We start from the raw sequence: 18,463 nt of genomic DNA, 5'->3' as shown, positions 1-18,463 counted from the left end.
CAAAGCTGCAGATGCCAGTAACAATAATGCTCACTTCATGACAGATGATACCTCTGTGAGACCAGAAATCTGGCGATGAAGTCAAAAGATCACAATTCTTTAGAGTGACACAAGCTGCCATTTCAGGAGCTGGATTTTCACCAGTGGTTTTGAAAGTATGGCCTTTATGATCACAATGCTCATATCTCTGTGGAGTGATGGGAAGCAGTGCAGGATTCTGGGGTTAAAGGGTGCTGCTGAAAACTTCTGGGACAGCAGAACCCAACTGCTCCTCTGGCCCCGTGATCTGTTGCATAGCACTGTGCACATCTATGTGTTCTACGGCCTCCGTGCTTATCGCCCAGGACCTGCCCTCTCCATCCAGAAATGTTTCATAAGGCTCCACATGTATCCTATGGACATCCTGCCTTGGTTCCTCATACTTGCCTTTGCCATCCTCTGGAAGGCTGGATGCATGAGGTACGAAGGTGCTCCGAGACCCATCGATGGGAATGGTCACCTGCTCGCTGGAGGTAGGTTCTTGAGCCAGATCTGGAGATCTCATCAGGTGCTGGGTGTAGACTCCTTCTGACAGAGAGCCCGCCTGCGTCTCGCTGTGCACGCGCAGCCAGCGGTGCTGCCGGCCAAAGTAGTTGTAATGCTGGTGTTTCCCCAACTTTTTTTTCCCTAAAAAGCCCAGTGGCTGCTTGGAGCTGGAGGACTTGTCCGTGCTTTTCGGTGTAAGCCCTGACATTGTCAGACTGCTCATCTGCTCTGTGCAACATTCAGCACTGGTGTCCAAGGCACCACACTCTGTCAGGCCTTCCCTCAGCGCCAGGCAGGGCTTCAGGTCGTGGGCTTGGAGCACGTTGGGTGCACTGCCACCCAGGCCACTGCCAGCCTGCTGGGAGATGTCCTGGGACGAGGAGTAAATCAGGTCCAATTCCCTTGGGCTCAAGGCATCGCTGGAGTCGTAGTCGCTGTCGGTGGGGAGGAACACCTCGGAGCAGCCTTCTTCATCCGAGCAGGGCTGGGAGTCTGCAAGGAGAGCTGGTTAACACTCACAGGACAAGCTCAGCAGAGACATGTCATTTATGTGGCTTTCATCCTAATTTTAAATCTCCAGTGCTGGAAATGTATGTGTGTTTCCTCTGTGAAATTGCCACAGGCCGAGGTGACAGCAAAGGCAGTCAGGGAGGATTTGTCAGGGAGGAGTCACAGATGTGTTAGACAGGTGGTGGCAGAATTAGGAAAACCAGAAAGAATTAATTTATTATGTTGGGGAAAAAATTGAATTTAAATTGGGATTAAGTTCTGAGAGGATCTGTTTTCTTTTATCTTGCTTTCACTAAATTTCATAGACATGGAGATTTGTGAGAGAGAAAATCTGTAATCCAGGTTCTGTTTTTATTAAAGATGTCAGTTAAGTTACTCTAGATTTATATCTCTCTAATGGTGAGCAGTGTGCAAGTATAAGTGTGGTAAGAGGCTCAAGGCACAACATGGAGGTTGATAAATAAAAAGTGCCCTTTTGGCCATCAGGTGCCTTGTGTGTTCAAATCCAAAACAGACACACAGAATTCAAATGCGAATTTGTGGACCAAATCTCACACTGGCACTGAAATTGCTGCTGTCTTTGGGCTTCAGAAGGATCAATAACATAATAAATAGTGGCATGTGCAATAGAATAGATTGATGCTCCATTGCCCTGGATAGTTTATCTTAGATTCCAGGAATTAAACATCGATTTTATACAGTGCTGACTGCTCACTTAGAGCTTGTGTAAATTGCCATAGAGCCCAGTATTAATGAATCCAGGGTGTGCAGGACAAGATAAAACTGCAGTTTGTACTGCACCAGAGCCAAGGATTATTCTGTATTCATGGTCTGTAATACAGGGGAAAAACAGTTCAGGGATGGGTGCTGAGAAAGAACACCACTGTATAATGGAGTGAAGCAAAGCACCAGTCTCTTCAGGCTTCTTTTCTTTTAACCTCATGAAATCTAATCAGAATAGATTTATTAATTTTCCTTAACTGTATGAAACTGCCAATTTGAAAAAAACCCAAATTATTATTACTATAATGGTCATGGCAGTTGTTTAATGCAGCATCTGTTGCTTTTGTTTCTGCTGTTTCATTTACTTATTGCTTAAAGACATCTCAGCAGAATGATGGTTTATTTTTTCCTCCAAAGTCCTTATTCTGTCAGCAAAATGGGTGTTGCTGTTTCATTTGCTTCATCTTTATTTCCTATGATCCATTTCTTTCATCAGTTTAATTTTCTGGCTATGCAGTGAAGTAATAATGGTCAGTGAGGTGGGTACTTATTTGTGTAATTTGTGTAATTCAAAATGCTTCTCTAAAACACTGAAAACTCTGAGAGGTGTGTGAAAACAGCTGTTAAACTGGACAATTGGCACTAAAATTTGCTCTATCAAAACAAAGCAAGAGGGCCATGAGAAATAATTGCTGCAAAACAGAGGAAAACTGAAAGCCTGGAAAGAAAATGGTTGTAATACCTGAGAAACAGAAGGTGGCAAATGGAAACTGTGGAAAAATTTAATTTAGATTCTGTCAAATTAATGAAAACTGTGGGGAAGAATAATAGATACATGAGTGATGAGAATGGGTCAGTAGCTTTTGCTAACAACTCATGTCTCATCAGTCAAACAAAACTCTGAACGTGTGCACAATTAATACACAGCCATCGTCAGAGCTCTGAAGAGCTTGTGATAATGTTCTTTAGTATGGGCTCTGCAGCTGTAATTGGAACAAAGAGAAAGCTCCCTCCATATGAAAAAGCAGATTGTTGGTGTAGGCAAAAAAATGAAGCAGTCAGCTTTGACCATGGATGGATTTTACTGGAATTCTGGACATCGTGGAGAAGCCAGTGATAGCACTTGTCTCTTCCAACCTGTGCATTAAATGATCTGGAAAAGTGAGGTGACAAAGTTGGCTGATGATGAGCAATTATTCTGAGTAGCTGAAAGTAAAAAATGATTGTAAAGATTACAGAAAGATCAGTATACTGAGTGGCAAATGATTGGTAAAATGATTGTTAAAATACCTTGACAGGTATGGGAAAAATTTACTCCTTTTATGAAAAGACATACAAAAACTGTTATAATTAAAAGTGAGTTCAAAGAGTGCTTGGTAAAAGAAGAAAAGTTCTCTTACCACTCACAGCTTTTCTCCTCTGGATTCTAGGCTCAGGAGAAGGGGGAGGTGAAGGAAGACAATCTAGATGTGAAGAGGTGGAGCTCATTTTCTTTTGAGAGTGTTCTTCTGAAAAATCCACAAGCTTCTTTATGGGCAGGCCTGCTGCTGGCTGCTTGTATCTTGCATACTGCAGTGCTTCTGTGATCCATCTCATGTCCCTCCAGATCTCATCAATTTGCTATGAAGAAAACAATAGTGACAAAATACAGTTAAGTATGAGTATTAATTCTACCTAAGTGACTACAGTGCAAGTCTGTAGTCACTGCCAAGAGAGAGCAGCATGATCCCTCAAAAGAACATTCAGATTGAGGAGGTCTGAACTGATTTTGGTTAAGAGGTACCTCAATTAAGAATGTGTAGTTAGGAGGGGTGAATCCAGACCTAAAGACTGACATGGAAAGAAAATGAAAATTGTATTTTGATGGAGTAAAAATTTGATCAGTTTGTAGCACACCTGGAAGTTGGTTTGATTCTGCACTGGAATAAAAGTGATAGATCTGGAGTATCTTTGCAAACACAGGTCCAAGCAATTGCTCAGGTCAGACCTAGTTTTTATCAAAGAACATACACATAAATGGAGGGCAGAAGCACATCTATGAGCCAAACTGCAGTTTTTCCTTGCCATTTTAGTCTGTATACATTTTAAAAGTATAAATCTACCCAAAAGCAGTTGTAAGACATGCCTTTTGATGGCAATAAGAGACAAGTGCCTAAATCAATAGCAGGATGTAGGTTTAAATATCTCTGCAGAGAGGAAAGATGCTGTTTAATATGGGTCTGAAGAGTGTTTTGATAATGGAACACTTTCAACATCTTTAAACATCATCTTCAAGCCATTCAAGATCTTTGATGGCTGAGCAAATGTTGCAACCATCAAATGAGAGTAGATGTGAGTAAATACTCTCCTGCTGCAATGTCCTTTCTAGAACTTCCCTTGCACTTTTCCTACAGAAGGTTCTGAATGTCAAGTGAGCCTTCCTATTAATATTGCAGTGCTTGAGGGAAGCTGCTTTGCAGTTACACAAGCTACATTCTCCAGGAATGCAGTGAGAGTTCAGTCAGTAATAGACAGGCAAAAGTGAGGGGTACTCTGTGCAGTGACAATTGTCTGCTAGGGGAGTGCCAGAGGGATCAGAGTGCCAGAGGGATCAGAGAGCCTGCTGACTGATATTTAAAGACAACTTCTCTTAGCTGGAGATACTTCACAAAATGCATATTCAAAGTGAAATTTACTCCCAAGGGATGCTGTAGATGCCAGATTTGCTGGGGTAGTTCCTGATGAGCTGTGTTGGAGGCAGGATAGCTGGGCAGCTGGATCTTGGTTTTGACCTAGTATGGCCATTTTTATGTAAAGGTGAAATCCCGACTCCAATGATGTCAGTGCAAGCCTTGCCACTGAGTTAATATGAGCTAAGAATATACATCAATAAGAATAGCAAATGGTTCAGAGATTAATTCATAATCCTGCATAATTTCAAGACTTCAGTGTAGCTCCATGAAGAGAATTCCAGTTAGCAAACATCTCACCTATTTGATTTTAGAGATTTTATACATCCTTTCTGTGATCCTCCCTCAACCCCAAACAAGAACCATCCTGCATGCAGTTTATTAAAATGCAAACCCTGTTGGTTTTCTCCCAGGACATTGTAATGAATGTTGTTTCTTTTACAATCTAGGAACATTTGAAGCATTACATGATATGAATTACAGCTTAACTTCAGTTTTAGTTTCAGTGTCTGTAGATTTCTTTCCTTTCTCTGTAACATTCTGGTAAAGACTCCAAGTACCTTACATTCTGGCTGGTTTTTTTTTCAATAATTTTTACTTTTCAGTTGCCCTCTGACTCCTTTTCAGAACTGCATTTATATAGACTCCCTTGCTCTTTACAATGTTTGGTTTGTGTAGTGACTTCAACACTGTCTTAGATCTGGGATCACACAAATGCTCTTGTGGTTTCGTGGTCACCACTGAAGATTGTGGTATGTGGTAGGCAGAGATATTTTTGCCAATAGGTGGAATACAGCTGGTTTTCATTTGAGAGGAAACCTGACAAGCCTAATACACTGTCACAATAATTCAGCACAAAACACTGAAGTTTAAAATGTTCTCCCATATTTTCCCAGCATAGATATGTGACTCAAACACTTTGGAGAAGAGCAACACAGAACTGTCTATACAGTACCAGGACATTAATATAAAAATGCTTGGGTTTTATGTGAAGGATAAAAATGTTCCAAATTCTCCTGCAGACTGCAAGAAAGCTAGATTTTCTGAGTGTGAGAATGGGGTGACTGAGAGTGGGAGTACAATGGATCTTCCCTCTCTGCCCTGCTGCAGGTTGCCCAAAGCTCCAAGTGGACAAGGCAAAGGGGGTTTGCATGTAGAACAAAGAGAAATAGAAATATTATCCTTTTGTTCTGTGGAGGGCCAAACATCTTGTCAATGGGATAAATGGTGTCTTGACCCCTATTCCAACAGAAGATAGCTTGAATATTAAGATATAGAGCTGAAAAGTTATTTGCATCTCTCTTGTAGAGAGACAGGTCAAACATGCCCATAGATATACTCTGCAAAAGTAATGAGCTTTATCTATAAATAACCAATTATCAAAACCATTTGCAAAAGGACAGGCTTTGCTGTGCTGCACAATGGAGTGTAGTTCAAAGAGCCCTGAGTTGAGTAGGTAAAGTCTTGATTTGGGAGCAGTGGAGGAAAATCAGGATGAGGGACAGAGAATAAGCAAATTGCACAAGTGTGGTAACACTGGTGATCCTCCTGCACTGGAGGACTGAAGCAGTGCTACTGCATGCTGCTGGCCAGGCTCACAGCTGCTTTTGGGGCCAGCTTGACATCTGAAATGCAGAGCTGTGTTCCTGAGTGTGATATTGTTAGTGGAGATTGTCTCCACAACCTAGTCAGAATTTTCATTTTAATTGTTTTAATTGCCAAATTATTGTGGTGAAAAATGTCCCCAGTTCATACAGACAAAGAAAAACTCTTACACAAATGAATGCCCAGACATGGTGCTAGCTTACCTCACGTTAGATGGGAGGGAGTTTTACAAGCAGACTGACACATTTCTTTATAACAGTCTAGTATAACTGTCATTTGATTTTACCCATAAAAATCCTTCTATAAAAGCAACAACTAAGGAAAGCATGTTCTGGGTTTGAATTTCATAAAAACAGAATTGCACTTTTGATACAACTGCTCTTTTTATGATGTCTGTGAATAATTCTCCATTTAGATTTCAAATTACAGCCCTATGCAATTTTTAAGAAAGCCACCTTAAAATCTCCTTGGAATAGTCAGAAACAGACTATTACCTGTATGTAGTCTATAACTTGCTGGTGTCTTTGTTTGGCTGCAGCGACTTCACTGTCTGAAATTGCTTCCCTCAGGGACTGCTGGGTTTTCAGAGAGTCCAGCTCTATGACAGCAGAAAGGCGGCAATACAGGCTTATAAATTTTTCCTTGTAACAGCAAAAATGAGCTGTGAAAAGACCAAGTGCAAAGGAAAATTGTTACATTCTGGTTATGAAATATGAAATCCTTAGCTTTCAGAACACAAATTTTATTAAATATAGTAACTAACTCTGGATGGGTTTCTTTAAGCTAGAAATGAATAATACAGGCTTCAGTTCTCTCATTTACACTGGATTTACTCAGTAGCTTCACTGATTTCAAAAGAGTCATTTCTAATTACATCTAAGTGAAGGGATAATCAGGTCCTTAGTATGCAGCTCCAGAGGCTATCTTGCCCTTGATAACTTTAATCAGAAAGGCTATTTCTGAGGCTTTTATAGTTCATCATTTCTTTTATCAAGAAAGTAGTGACATGGCCGGAAAATGAAACTAATATTTAATTTTTTTTCTTAAATTGAGTGTTTCAGAATGAAACAATTAAAAAAAATTTTGAAGGCTGATAACTTTCTCTTGGGCTGTGCTGACTTAAATCAGAAACTTCAATGTAAATGACTCAGCAGGAAAGGCATTGCACTGTTATCACAATTTGGGAGAAATAATTAAAACTCTTTTAGGTGTTACCACACAACACATCATCTTCTGAACTCTCCTGCAGAAGGGTAACACAGAAAGTTCAGACATGACCTCTTGTTTTGTGTAATTTGACTTTGGAGCAGCACAGAGCTATCCTCTTTACCAGAGGTAACAGAGACAGCATAGCTACAGTGCCATGGAGCTTTTTAAATGTCAATTTATCTGGTGTGTTAAAGATGCCTTACTCCAGGACCTGCCACTGCTCAGGCAAAACCGAGCAGTTACCTCTCTAAATGGCAGTGCAGACGTACTGAAACTTGCTGAGGGAGAGCAAGTTTTCAGAACTACTTCCCCATTCATTGGTGCTGCAGTAAATGCAAACATACAGCATGATCCTGTTAGAGCAGCGAGCGCCAGTCGGATTTACTGCTGCTGCTCCCCTGGACTGGACTGGGGCGGGGCATTTTTCAGGGTGTTCCAGGTGTAAAATGCATATATTCTTCTCATAAAAAATATTTTAAAAAAGAAATGAAGACAGTGTCCCATGTCTACTTATCCCTACAAACAACATGATTAGAATGACTGAGAAGAGTTTGTTCAACTGAGAGATCCAGTCACAGAAACATTTTTAGCATTAACAATAAAGGCCTAATCTTAACACAGACGTCTCCCAAAAAAGAGTGAAAGAATGAATTCTACCTTCTGGTTTCAGCAATGCCTAGATATTGCAGGGATCCAGTGTGAATAGTGTGTGGTCTTCCAGTACATATGCCATATGTGGTGGACTCTTGAGTGAATTACAGCTGCGGTTTCGGCTCCAGTGCTGAAGTTTCGAGCCTTTGTGGTTTTAAGTCAGATCCTTTAATGTTACTTTAACAAATGTTACTTCAACGTAGTCTTTTGTGGTTATGCAATTATATAGTTGGTAGCCACCAGCTAATGGGGAATGGAAGCTTCTAATATTTGAGATGTGAATCACAGTCACTTTATAGAACATCAGGGATACATATATAATAAGTCATATTGAAATGTCATCTGCCTTTGGCCAGAGGATTGCTTACTTAAAAAAATACTCAAAAGTAAAATTCAGCTTTCCATACTGTTTTCTCCATCATGAACTGTTTTCCCAATGCAGCAATGTTGCAGAACAGAGAGGGTTGCACCAGGAATGCCTTTTGGGAGGTGTCTCTGTTGCATGTTTGGTGGCACCACACCATCCCATGCAGGCTCTGTTGATTTGTCAGACCCATGCAGGCTGTGTCCCTGGGTCCCTGAAATGAGAGGCACTCCTGCCCCTGGCCTGTTTTCCACCTAATGAGAATCAAATAGCCTGTACAACCTCTGGTGAGGAGATGAATTGCATCAGAGATTAATATGCTCTGTGCATTAATTTGCAAAGCAAGGCAGCAGGCCCCTCTCACCAGGAGAAATGATGTGCTCCATACTCAGAGGCCAACAGGCTTCAGGGTGGCACATCAGAAGATAAAAGTCTGGCTTTAGGGCACTGCAGCCGTGGCCATGTGACCCAAAGCACTGAGCTAACTCTTACATTAGCTTTCCTTTGAAGGGGCAACTTTTCCTTGGCAGACTACACCATGTATTGTGTGGCTGTTCCACTCATAATTGTGTGGCAGCTCAGCTGGCATCTGTCCTCCCACAGGCAGCAGAAACCCCCAGAGCTGTCACAGCACCACAGTGTGCTGTGGCTGATGTGCCATAAATCCAGTGCTGTTGCAAATGCCTGATCCAAATGAAATTTGTGTTGCTGGGTGATGGTAGGTCATGGATGAGTAGTGACTGCAGAAACACAGGCAAGGCAAGACACTCCATTAATATCTAACTTCCTACATAAATGATTTGAGCAGCACTTGGCGCTGATACACAGGAGATAGGAAGGTAATGGTGTCACATAAACATCTGAGAGGGACATCACTGGGACACAGCTCCACTAAGGCCTTTCCTGCAGTGCTCCTGGTGCACTGACTCAATCAGTTTTGGCTCATCTCTTTCTCTCTTCTTGAAGGCAGAGGAAAGAAAGACCCCCAGTTTTACAGGCCAGAAGGAAACAGAGCAGACTGATATGTAAGGCTCAGCAGCCCCCACATTTTAATATTCTTTCTAAAAAGAACTATTAAGTCTTTATGAGCTGGTTTTATGTGGAACCTTTTCTTTTCTCCGTGGACCAAAGAAGAAGAAATGAGAAATAGAGGACCTTGAAGCTAAAGCATCTTATGTCTTCTGTGAAACAGCTGGAAAACTCTGTTTTGGGGAATTCCTGCCCAGTCAGCAATGCAGTGGAAGAAGAGAGCTGAACCTGCTACAGCATAAGATGTGCTCTCCAAAGAAAGAGATTCAAGTCCAGTGCTTTGGCATTTTACACAACAGGCTTTTGCTGCACCACAGCAATAGGACAGTCTTGTGCATTTTTCCAGGTATCAAAGGGAAGAAGATGCCCCTCACGTGGGAAAATCTATTCAGACCTTTCACAAAGCTGTGAAGGAGTCAGACCTGGAGTAGGACCATCTGTAATCAGGATTTGCATAAATCCCCATTACAGAACCAGCAATTATCCTTGTGACAACTTAGAGAGGTGTTTTTTGCATCTCCTGTCAGACTCCAGCCTTGCTGTGTCATGTGTAATATCTCTTGGTTCTGAGTTTTAAAGAACATCATCTTGCAAAGCAGCTTATAGTCACATAGTGGATAACTGTGGGCCTTGCTGTCTGCTTTGCATTTCAAGAACGATGGCTACAGTGCATGCTTTAACTGCCCTGCTCCCTCTGTAACTTGTACACCGTTCTAGGGAGTGTTGTTGCCAAAGCCATCATGTGATTTATTGACTCTCCACTGGGACAAGGGGGAAAACAGATACAACTTTGTGATTTTATTATAAGGAGACTGGGTTAATATTTCTAGGTGAAGCAAGCTACTATACCAAGTTCAAACATCTGAAGAGGGAGGTTAAGAAATCCTGAGTGTGGGGTGTAAGGATTATTCTGTCCTGGGGCAGTGCAGACGTCGTCTGAGGCGGGGAGCAGGAGAAGAAAGGAGACATTGTGACCCAGTTCCAACACCTCCTGTGTGTACAGACGGAAGTGCTTAGCCTGTACAGGGACACGCGCGGGGGAAGGAATAGGAGAGAATTACAACATGGCACTTATATAAACAACACCCCAAATGATATAAAACATTAAAGAAAATTTGCACAACATCAAGCTCGGAATTTTTATAAAACGTAAATATTTGGGGCGGGGGGTGGTGGTGGCTAAATGTGGGTTCATGTCACTACATAAAATAAAGATTTAAAGCTGCAATGTTCCACATTAAAACAACACACACAGGCACAACCCCCCTGAAAACAACATTTATGTTTCTTATTAGGCAGAAAATGATCACATGCCATGTGCTTTTCAAGATTATGATTGCATAATTATGTGAAAACATGAAAATGGATTCAATTAAAAACCTTTAAGATTCAATTTAGGGTTGGTTAAGAGAAATATGCAGCTCTCCCTCAACACAGCCCTGAAAAGGTTTAACAAGTGCTGCAGCAAGAGAAAATGGCCCAGGCAGAAGTGGCCTGAGGCTGCTCAGAGCTGCTGTGTGCAGCACTGCCTTCTGCCCTGGCTGTGCCCCAGTGCCACTGTCCCTGCTCCTAGTTACCACAAAAATAATAAAAATACATAAATAAATCTGTGGAATTAAAAATGCAATTCATTAACATAAAAGTTTGGTGCTGAGCCATCAGACCATTTGCATCTGTGTTGAGCTGCAAGGTCATGTTGATGTCTGTCTCTCAGGCACAATGGGTGAGCTCAGATGCTTGGCTGAGGAACATATTGCACAGTGATTTCAATATTTTAGTCCCTAACTCTAAAAGAAGAAAAAGAAGTTGCACAAAAGGTATAACCTCCAAGCAAACGCAGTAATATAGAGACCTGTACAGAGCCCTATTGAATTAGAGTGACTGACCACAAGGCAGCACACCATCTGTCTTAATTTTGGATTTACTTGAGTCTTACTTGGCTCTTCCCTAGCTAGAAGGTGAAGCACTGATGGATTCCTTTTTAAAAGCAAAGCCTAAACCTTTCAAAATCGAGAAATGTAGAACCAGGTTAATTTATTTTAAGACCACATCTTTCTAGCTGGACAAACAGACCTTGAAGTGATATAAAGATGATTTACTTCTACTTTAAGACCTCTTTACCTCTGCAGACCAAAATAAAATGGAATTCATGTAAACAAGAAACAAACTTCTTAGCTTATTTTTTCATGGATCTTTCACATCATAGATTTTTCTGCCTGACTTTATTTATTCACATATGCATTTCTTGTACCTAAATGTAAAGCCAGAAGCCAGACACCTCTCCTCACTCACAGAAATCTGGAGGTCTGGGACTTTGTGTTTTAGAAGGGGTACATTCATCTGTGTGCAAAAGAACAGCAAAATGCTGTGTCTTTACTGGGCCTTTCCTACAGCCTCACTCAAAGCCTCCCAGAAAACTGTCACTTGCTGTGCTTGCCTGCAAAAATGCCTCTTTTTCTTTGTCAGCTTTGTAAATGTGCTCAAAACTACAACTTTCATGCAAAAGTGCCTATTTGGACCTGCCTGAAGTTGCACAAATTAACTAAAAGATGAAAACAATAGCAGGCAGTTGAAATTTGCCTCTTAATCCTTGAATGTTCACATGTCCGGGACAAGAACTGTTTTACTGAAGATGTTCCCCCTCAGAATAATGGAATACTAAACTCTGCTTTGCTTTTCTTGTAACCCTGACATTGAATCCCTACTTTTCAGTGACACAGTTTGTAGCTTTCTGCTGTGTTCTTAAGAATGGTGTTTTAAAAAGGTGATAAATCCCACAAAGGCAAATACCTGATGCAGAGGTAGATTGATCTGTTTGAGGAGAGCTTTCACTGCTGTCTGGAGCTCATACAAGAACAATTGAGTAGGGCAGTCTGAAGTATGATCCATACTTTCCACAGATTCTGAGCCAGAAAGTGTTTGGATCCATTCCCACTCATCTCTGTATGTTGAGTCAAGTTAAAATTAGAAATATAACAACAGTTCAATGCACAAGCAGGAATTCAGTGTATGTGCATTTGGGATCTGTTGATAGTTTAATCCTCATATACCAAACATTCTAAACTTGTGCAATCTTGATTGAACTTTGAAAAGTTTTATTTTTCTAGCACATGTACATCAGGCTGAACATTCCTCTGGAAGTCCAACTGCCTTTGAAATATTTCAGTAAGGCTTCTCACTTCAGGTTTTCTCTTTCACATTCTGCATTCCCTATCTACCACAATATTTTAAAAAACATGCATTTGAAATTGCTACAATTAGTGGGAAGTTTGATCTCTGTGAAGGACTATCTTCTACTGACTGCAGCCAAAGAACTTCCTGCTTTCCTCCATGTGTCTCTACTTGAGACCTGATAAACATGGGAATCATAGTTCTGGATCCAATCCCTAATTCACCCTGCCTAGTATTCTGTCTTGAATAGCAGCCAGCATCAAACATTAAAAAAAAAAAAAAAGAATGTACAGGAAACTCCACTACAAGAGAAGTAATAGTTGTGGTATAATCTGTTCCTAAATAAAGATCTGATCTGAAATTTCAAGAGTCAGGGATTGCTATAAGCTCTGAAGCCTTAGCCTTTCTATTTCTTCCAACATTGTTGTTAGTATTCACTACTACATTCTGGATATCCTCCTTGTCTATGTAAATATCCAGTTCCTTTTTCCTTGTGCAAAATTCTCAGCTGGTTGCTGAAATGATACAGGATTTAAAAACTCCAGAAAAAGATCAATAAAATGTGTTTTCCACTGGGCAAGGACCAGGCAGTACAAACAGGGCCCTTGCCAATGGATAAAGGAAGCAGTGGACAAGGGGAAAATGGCTTTTCCAAAGCACAGAAGTTTGCTGGCTGGTTTAATTTATAAAGATGGTTTTCAAATGCTGTGTGTTTGCTGTGGTTTAGGGTGAAAAAAACTGATACCACACAAGAGAATAAACAGAAAAATTCCCCACACCAACACTCCACAGTCAGTGAAAATCCGTGGAAAGGGTGGCACTGAATCCACTGCAGGCTGAGTCAGGGCTGCAGGCTATGATCTCCTGAACAGGTCACTACCCCTGTGCAGGACTGGAATAACCATGGAATACCATCCTTAGAAACAATGGGCCCCTATCCATGTGCTCTGGATAGGTTCTCAGAGTGCTGGGGAAACTCAGGTGCACCTGTTCAGCTCAGCAGGGCTCTCTGGGATGGCACACCCTGGAGCCAAAGCCTTCTGCCACACACCAGAGCCAAACCATGCTGCCACCTACAAATCTGCAGGAATTGCATTAACATTTGATCAATTGATTCAAACTTAAAACAACTGCTCTCTCTCTCTGTGTAAGTAAATCTCTATATTCACTTACTTGGAGACATTGCTGTTGTCTCGGATTTTGACGTGGCACAGGACATTGGGCAGCTTCTGCAGCACGAGCACTTTGATCTGATCCACAGAGCTGCAGAGTTTCAGGTAACCCAGGTAGAGGCCAGGAGGGAGGCGCTGCTGGCTTCGTTTGTGATAGGAAAGTATGTCCTGGTTTAAGGGAAACAGTCCTACATAAAAATCTCCTCTTTTTTTTTTTCACATAAGCAGAAGAGTTTGGGAGCAAAAAGCAACGAATGTTTTCACAGCCGTCATTCCCAATTCAAAAAGCATTTAAGCACATGCTTAAGCATATGAATAATCTCTGGTAGCTCGGGTGCACTTGGACAACTTCTCACTTAAAGCCATACACAGGATCTCTAAGGTCTCTGTGTCATGCAGGAACTGGCTCTGACAACCTCAGGTTTCAATCTTCTGCAACTGTGGTGTTTAAACTGGCTTAAATAACCCCCACCTCTGCCTCCTGTCTGATCATTTCAGTGGTGAGCCAGGTCAGGGAACTGATTCCTCTGGAAAACAACTTGGGAAAAGGAGCAGTTGTTTTTCAGCTGAGCAGTTCCCTGGTTTGGGTTTGGTTGGTGACTGCACAGAGGGAGCAGAGCAGCACTGGGGGGAGAGCTGTGAGAGAGGGGCTGCAGGAGCCAGGACTGTCCCCAAGGAGATCCCAGCCCACATCTCTCCGAAACCTGCTCTGTAGCACCTGCTGTCAACAGGAAGATCTCTGTCAGCATGGGGGTTGGTAGTTTGCAAAACTGAACAAGTGGCAGCGTTTTCTGAACAAACATCTTTATCAACAAATAGAGCTTAGAAGAAATTAGTATTGATGGTGAATTTGCTGAGGCCAGGAGACATTTTTAGAGCTATGTATAGCAGTTCTCCAAAACTACCTGAAAAATGATGTCTGCTGCCATCCATCCTGAGAAATGTGTGCTTCTGCAGTGGGTGAGGATTAAGACACCTGGCCCTATGCCTTTGCTCTTGGAACCATCAAATTATCTGCCAGTGCTATGCTTGGCTCTGACCAGTGCAATTAGACCCTCATTTTCCCAGGCACTTCATGAACAAAATACCCACTCGATGATTAAACAAGTAATAGAAGAAAGGGTGGGCATTAGATAGGAATGTGTAAACCATTAGGGGAACATTTTTTCCACTAGGATCTCTGTGGAAATCTGATCAGCACTTTAGTTTGCTTTTCCTAATATAAAACTTTTGCACAGATTGACAATTTTCTGCACCTTTAACACATTGTAATACATTAAATCTAGCATAGATCAGGTAAGTTTTATTGTCTTTTGGAAATTTTTTAACATTCCTAAAACCTGGTAACATATATTTTGATTGCCTGTCACTTCCCGGTATGAAAAGCAGAATCTGTGCCCCAGAAAGTGCCTCTAATTCAAAAATTAACCACAGCAGCCATCATCTCATGAACAGTGCTAAAGAAGGGACTAAGACAATGATTTGTCTTGTATTTTGGGTAATTGTGCAACAGTTTTAGGGAGATTGGCTACTGTTACCTACAGAAAACATGTATTAATCTTAACATAGACTGTCTCTGTTTAATGTGTGTTCAGAGATAATTCTTGAAGGGCTGAACCCCCACTCAGGGATGGTAACTGAGCTGAGTGTGCCAAGCAGCTTCTGAGATCAGTCCTTACCTTGGCATTTCTCTAATTGCAAGTCTAGGAGCATGTGATGCAGAAATTAAAGGAGGGTTATGGTCAGTAAAGGATTCCTTAGTGGCTATACCAGGCTCCAAGGAACACTGAACCCCACAGAACAAGCTGATTAAGTAGAACAGTGAAGTTTAAAACCTAGATTTAGTTTTCAAGGTTGGATGGAAAAATCTTACAGAGTGTAGAAATTCTAAGTGTCTGTATAGGTGCTTCAGAACATCCCAGAGAATTTTAAAGCTTTTTTATATCCCTTGCTACAAAATTCCATAGCCTGGTTTCCTGAAATTGATAGAAACTACTAGTCTCTGCTAGGACTTTGAAGTAATTTCTTTAGAATCTCATGGATATTTTGCATATTAAGGATCTGATCCCAGATCCACTGGAAGTAATATAAGTCTTTGCTCTCAATGGGAGCCTTGCCATTAATTTTATTGGGCACTGGACTAAGGCCTAAAATTCTACAAGACGCTTCCAAAAATCAGGGCTCTGGCACAGGCTTTACAAAAGCAAATAACACACAGTAAGAGAAGCAAAGCACTACCTGGATTGTTATAAGCAAGATGTCTAATGCTGTTGGCTCCTCTGGAGTTGAGAGGGATTTCCTCTGGCTTTGTAGTTTGGATACCTGCATCCATTTGCCATTAAAAAATGAGTACAGACTCTCCACTTCTCTCACAGTAACTATCAGCATATTGCCATGGCGATCCTTGATTGGCTCGTAAAAAACTCTGCCTAAATTGTGAGTTCCCAGCAAATTCTAGAAAACAAATACAAAATGAAAGTTATTTATCACATATCAGGAGAGTATAATTTGAAACATAACTTTGTGCTCATTGACATCACTCCTATTGGCTTCACTAAGAATGAGACACATTCTGTGTTTCTAAAACCCTTGCCTTACAGGCATATAATTTAGTGAAAAAAGGAAATGTTTTCCCTCAGGTTGTGTTTGTGGATTGAGTCGTGGATCCTCTGATGCATTTGGTCCAGCAGTGTTTACTCCAATGTTTAATGGAGAACCTCAGAAAGACTATTATGACCCAATGCCTTTGTAAAAGGCAAATTAATTCACCTATTTACTGCAAAGAAATTGACTTATTTGGGCCAAACTTCCTCGTTTTGCCCAGTCATGCAAAGATGAAGGATGCTATTTTTGAAAACACTTGGTCTGCTGGTGATTCCTTTGATTTGAACTTGCTTAAGAGCTGGGTGCTTATCTGAACCTTCCCACAACCAAATGTCAGAGATCATATAAAATTCTTCCTTTTCCCCCAAATCACTCATAACAGACACTTTAAATATTTTTGCTATGTTCATTAACTGTAATCTCCATTTAAAAATTATTCAGATTATTTTCAGCAACAAAAGCAAGAGACCCTCATATTTGTGTTGAGTGTAAATAATTCTGGAGGTAAACTGTGGAGTGTGTTTGTGAAGCAGAGGATTTGAAGAGAAACGAATCCTGTTACTTCAGATACCAAGAATGTGCTAGACAAAACAGGCAGAAACTCACAAAACTACCAAGGCAAAGCTCTCCAGGAAAATATGTGAGGATTAAAGAAAAGTAATTTTAAAAGACTCCACATAAAATACATATTTTGGTTAAAATCCCTTTCCTCACGCAGTAAGGCATCTGCTTATAGGTGCAAACACACTCAATCCAGTGACCAGCCACTGAAGAGATTCCCAGATGTTGTAAAGAAAAATGCATAACATTTAAAATATTCTCATTACTTTGTGATTTTTCAAGAGATCTACAGTAAGCTGGATAGGGAGAAGGGTAGTGTAAAAGGAAAACTGAATTCACAATGAAGCACATTGTATCTTTGGGAAAGTGTTGTACATTAATTTAATGATATTGTAAACTGATAGATTATACTGAAATTAATTATCTGCAGTTAGCAGGCAATATTTACTCATCAACTTCAATATTATTAAATTTTTTAAAACTCTCAGTAGTCAGCACAGTGCCTGGGTTTGGGCAGTGTAAGTTGTCTATTTCAGCTTTGTGCATCTCTTTCTAGGGCAGACTGTTAGGGTCTATATCCTATAGATATAGAGAGAGCCCATCTCCTCTGCCTTGTTTAGCTGCTCTGCCTTTTGGGGTTTGTCCCCTTCTCTGACTGACTCTGGGTGTCTTGAGTGTACATTTTGTGCTAATCCCTGTGTCTCCAGCTGGGGCAGATCCTGGCAGTAGTCCTTAGCCATCTAATTGTCATATTAATCACTGCAGCACATGAATGTGCCCAGATGAAAACAAACAGTTCTTTATTGTCACTGTGTTGTGAATGACATTCCAGCACAGGGAATGGGGGACATACTAATATCAATATGGGACTGATTCATGCCCTTAAAATGTTTTGTGTCTGCTTAGTGTGTTACAGCATCACTTGTGCTTTGTTTGCTTTAGCTGTCTGGTGGTAACAACAGGCAAAGTTGCAGTCCCTGTTGTCTCTCAGTCTACTGATCTAGTCCCTGAGCAGCTGTGTCATCACTGATCTTTTCCATTCTGTCCTAAATTCCTGCAGAGTCAGTCTATTAACTGCCTCAATAAAAAGTATTCAACCATATAAACTTTATTGAGATCCTTCCACTGGCAGATCCCATGAGGCCACCCACCGCTGGCAGCTGGGTGACAATGCCTGTGCTCCTCAGGGACCAAGCCAACAGAACAGACATTTAGGGCAATAAATTTGGCAAAACTTCAGCAGGGAATACACCACATGGGCATATTTGCTGTGTCTCTGTGTTTCAAGCTCTGCACTTTGCCTCTCTGGTAGCCAATAAGACCACGATGCCCTGGGGATGTTGGGTATCTCCCAGGGCAGATTTTTGTTCAAGGGGATCTGCACAGAGGGGATGGAGCTGAGCTAACCAAACGTGTGCCACCTGAGCTGAGCCAGCCCCAGAGGGGGAACATTCGGCAGATACAGTTAAAACTTCTCCAGTGACAGCTCAAAGGACTGACAAGCAGCTGCTGCCTCACACAGGTGGTCCCCCAATAATGTGCAGCAGGCTGGGTTTTGGGGCACACTGGGGAAATCAGTCCAGACAGGTGGCTGCCCAGGAAGGCTGCTCTCCTGCCCAGCATGCTCACCACAAGGTGTAAAACAACCCCCCCATGCATACTGTTAGCAA

At 41.4% G+C, this 18,463-nt stretch overlaps 1 protein-coding gene across 1 annotated transcript in view; it reads right to left on the bottom strand.

Annotated features, from left to right (window-relative positions):
* Positions 1-223: 223 nt before the first annotated feature.
* The window catches only part of ANKFN1 (ankyrin repeat and fibronectin type III domain containing 1), a 103,621-nt gene continuing 85,381 nt past the window's right edge, over positions 224-18,463 (bottom strand). Inside the window, exons 13-19 of the mRNA XM_030962189.1 lie at positions 15,867-16,082; positions 13,630-13,796; positions 12,076-12,226; positions 10,135-10,303; positions 6,527-6,693; positions 3,159-3,378; positions 224-1,017 (exon numbers count right to left, since the gene is read on the bottom strand). Of these exons, the coding sequence (XP_030818049.1) occupies positions 224-1,017; positions 3,159-3,378; positions 6,527-6,693; positions 10,135-10,303; positions 12,076-12,226; positions 13,630-13,796; positions 15,867-16,082 (1,884 nt within the window). The remainder of the gene's footprint in view (positions 1,018-3,158; positions 3,379-6,526; positions 6,694-10,134; positions 10,304-12,075; positions 12,227-13,629; positions 13,797-15,866; positions 16,083-18,463) is intronic.

Source organism: Camarhynchus parvulus, chromosome 18, assembly GCF_901933205.1.
Source record: "Camarhynchus parvulus chromosome 18, STF_HiC, whole genome shotgun sequence".
Taxonomy (NCBI): Eukaryota; Metazoa; Chordata; class Aves; order Passeriformes; family Thraupidae; genus Camarhynchus; species Camarhynchus parvulus.
Note: the sequence above shows the minus strand (reverse complement) of the source record. Positions and strands in the feature narration are given on the sequence as shown.